This window comes from Nicotiana attenuata, unplaced genomic scaffold (assembly GCF_001879085.1).
Source record: "Nicotiana attenuata strain UT unplaced genomic scaffold, NIATTr2, whole genome shotgun sequence".
Lineage (NCBI taxonomy): Eukaryota > Viridiplantae > Streptophyta > Magnoliopsida > Solanales > Solanaceae > Nicotiana > Nicotiana attenuata.
Genome location: NW_017671268.1, coordinates 200,023 through 203,692, shown reverse-complemented (window position 1 = coordinate 203,692; position 3,670 = coordinate 200,023). Strand labels below are relative to the sequence as shown.

The 3,670-nt window shown below is 32.5% G+C and overlaps 1 protein-coding gene across 1 annotated transcript; it reads right to left on the bottom strand.

The window, feature by feature from the left end:
• Positions 1-907: 907 nt before the first annotated feature.
• LOC109207180 lies at positions 908-3,125 on the bottom strand. Its single transcript, XM_019370061.1, has 5 exons — positions 3,114-3,125; positions 2,976-3,062; positions 2,589-2,859; positions 1,128-1,224; positions 908-1,040 (listed from the first exon to the last, which is right to left on the bottom strand). The coding sequence occupies exons 1-5, from the start codon at positions 3,123-3,125 to the stop codon at positions 908-910; spliced, it is 600 nt and encodes a 199-aa protein (XP_019225606.1).
• Between the last annotated feature and the right edge of the window lie 545 nt (positions 3,126-3,670).

The following is a 3,670-nucleotide window of genomic DNA, read 5'->3' as shown; positions in this document are numbered from 1 at the left end:
AACGAAAGGAGATGCAGGGGATTGGATCATGTACCACTTAATTCAAAGTTGATGGTCTTATTTGTCTAAACAATTGTATTATACCTCGAATACAGCATCCTTTAAATCATTTGTCGATTTTTTGATAATCTTAGCTGCATCCTTATCCCACAACAGCAAAGAAATTGTACCGGTGCAATCCATCACCTTAACTTGTAGCCTATACCTAGAAAGAGTTTGTGCTTTTAATTTTGAAAATAGTAAAATAAAATTATAAATTATGGTCATACCTATGTGTGGGAGATTGAATCTGTTCGCATTTTTTACAATAGAATTTTTCCCCCTCTTTGTCTAGTTTCTTTGCGCAATTTTTGCATGCTAAATAACACCATCCACGGTCTAATTCTACGTGTACAATAGTTGCTACAACCTAAAAATCTCCTGGCTGCGCATAAAAAATTATATATACAAATGTTATGGGGAGAAAGAGAGGATAAAAGTTGTGATAATTAAAAATTAAAAAAAGTAAAAAGTAGGTACTCACATGCTTACACTCACTCAGATCCTCAATAGTTTTAACTTCAATGCTTCCAGATGCTAGCTCATCAGCAACAGAATGAGTTTTGTGAGATGAAATTTGAGTAATTCTTTGTGAGCTTTCCCCACGCACAGAAACCATTCTATTTCATTTTTAAGTTGAGATATATTAAGACATATTAACACTAAAAATTGATTTGAAATATCCTTTAATTAAGTATAACTTATAGACCTGGAGCAAAAGTCAACAACTTGAGGAAGATTTGAATTGATCCAAAGCTTCGACACGTGCCAAGTGTTCCTCACCGAATATTGTTCTATACACATAAAAGTAATTTTTAAGATTTTACTAATTGTATAAAGACATTATATTGTAAAGTAAGTAGACAATTTAATAACCTCGATATCGATGTGCTCTAATCAATTGCATGACGATGACAACAGGTTTATCATTGGATCCATTCAAATACAGCTTGATCTGTTCGACAAAGTCTCCCCAAAGAGTTGCAGAAATAGTATTGCTCCTACAATTATTATAAGGTTAAGCATAGGAATCAAATTAAAGAATTATTGAAATATTTAGTTAGTTTAATAAATTGTGGCGAGCTTACTCATAATCTTGTATCTCAATGTTCATGAACATACGGATGCTATCATCTTGTTTGATAGATTGTACGTCTTCATAGCTCACAATTTCGCCAATAACATCTACAATAACATTGAAATTTGTTCAAAATTAGTAATCATTATGGACAATATAAATGAAGATTGTTAAAGAATTATTTAAATTCATGATCTACTTAAGATATAGCAATGGGTAAACCAAATATAAAAGACAGAAAAGGGATTATAGAATATTAACTGAAACCGAAAAATTGTACCCACGATTGACAAAAATGAGATTGTCATTTTCGAAGGAGGACACCTCAATTTTACAATGTATATTATATGGTTGCAACAGGGTTTGAACCTTTGGGCATGTGAAGTGTGTGCTTAACCCACAAAACACGCGCGACGCTCTTACCACAAGACCATAATATGTCATTTTTTTCCCTTTTGGAACAGTTCTATAGCAGTATCTCACTTGGTAACATAACTTGGTGAGACTTCTTCCCATTTGATAGAACATGTTTGTAATTTCAGCTAATTATCTCATTCTCTTCATCATTTCAATTTATTCACCAAACCCAATTTCTCAATCAATTTTAGCAATAAATGGTCCCAACCAAAAGCACACAATAACAGAACCATGAAAAGTCACATAGGTCTGTAATTTTTTCATGCGTCATTGACACACATTTGAAATGCCCTAACTTGGTGAATTCCAAACTTTAGGACGTAGGAGTTAGAGCCTCTTTGGTGGTAAAAGAATTTTTTCAACTTCTAGAGAAGTACATAATCTTCTCTGTCTGTTTCCAGAAAGGTAGTTAAATTTCATTAATTGGAATCTACTTTACGCGAGGTTAATTTTATAGCACACCCATTTACAGCATCACAACTGACACAACTACCAAATACATAGATGTATATCAGTCACTATAAATTTAATAGCCATTTCAGAGTAAATATTCCATTCAAGAGCACTCACTGGTGAGAAACATTTTTTCTTTTAATTCCAGAAAGAAAATATTTCTCATACCATTTTCAGATCACTTTTCAATTTACTCATGTTTTTTCTGAAGTTATAATCGTCAAAAGAGGTATAGACTGTTACAAACCAAATAAGAGCACCCCAAAAAGGAACTACTTAACACATATATTGAACTCATTTAAAAATCAAAACATGTGTATGGCAGACAGAGCTTCATAGGATCTAATTCTTCAAGTTTGTCCCTCATAGTCAAATAAAATCAAAGTGTGATTAAGTTATATTGAATTACTTGCATTCTTCAAGTTTGAAATTTCACTGATTTATCAAGTAGTCCTATTTATAGACTGTAGCAATAGGGAAATTATTTTTTACCTACTACTTACTGCCATGTTTAGTTATATTGAATTACTTCTCACTTAGCATTCATATAACAAATATCTAAAAGTAGAATGAAACTGGAAAAAATGAGAAATTTAATTACCGAATAGCTTCGTATTGTCGAATTCCTGAGGATTTGATAGCTGGTCATAGGTTTTAAATTTGAAGATGCACATGTTGAAATGTGGATCATGTATTTCCTCAATAGTGGTCTTATGCGTGAACATCAACTTAAACTTGTGGTCTTTGGTCTTCAGTTTCATATTATTTGGACAAACCACGAAATTCTTCATGATGTACAAACCCATATCCTTAATTTGTTGATTGAACCTTTGGATAAAAGACCTGCCAATACTTGCGTGAATGCAGTCGCCCTAAAAAAAATAGTCAATTAGTTAAAATAACTAAATTATTTTCTATATGACTGTAATATATTTATTCATATGTAAACAATGCAAATAGAAAGTAATCATTCAGTATAAATCAATACCTTTTCATCCATCACAATAATCTCAATAGAAAAAGGCGTATTAGGTCTGTCGCGATCCGGATTTTCCCAAAGCCTGACAACACGAACCTTTAATTTTCAATTCATTGACTTGCTGTTAATTTCGCTAATGAAATTTACTTGAGCAGCCATTAAGTCCTGAATATAGACAGAGGTATTCATAAATATTAGTACAAACTACAACAAAATACTTATAGAAACACATATGAAGCAAAATATCATGTGAAATAATTGACTCTTTGCTGACGATTCTCCAAAAAATCATCAGCAAGAATCTGTCGTATAATCCTAAGACTGGTAAGCAACAATTGCCATAGGAGTTATGTTTTCAACAAACAACACAGAAAAATCTATCAAGAAATCTATATACAATCTCAACTGTAATAAAGATTGTTTATGAAATACAAATCATACATCACCTCTTGTAGTCGATAATTGTTGTTTGATATGCAGAGGACGCAGAAAGAATAGAAATATATATTGTAAAAGTAGAAAACTAAATTGAGAAAACTGTGAAATCATGTTACTGAAAATGTAGGAAAGAGGAATGCGTGGGCGAGGAGTTGAAATCGTGGTGAGAGATCGTGGGATAGAAGCCGAATTTGTAGGATTGCTATTTCTAGGGCACAAAGGCGAAGGAAGAGCGTGGGTCTGAAGAGCCAAATTCCCAATTCCTC

Excerpts from the sequence above, each read along its gene's own strand:
- LOC109207180 (XM_019370061.1), bottom strand. Across the intron at positions 1,225-2,588 it reads CGACAATACGAAGCTATTCG|ATGTTATTGGCGAAATTGTG; the intron begins GTAATTAAATTT and ends ATGTTATTGTAG. Across the intron at positions 1,041-1,127 it reads ATTGAGATACAAGATTATGA|GAGCAATACTATTTCTGCAA; the intron begins GTAAGCTCGCCA and ends TAATAATTGTAG.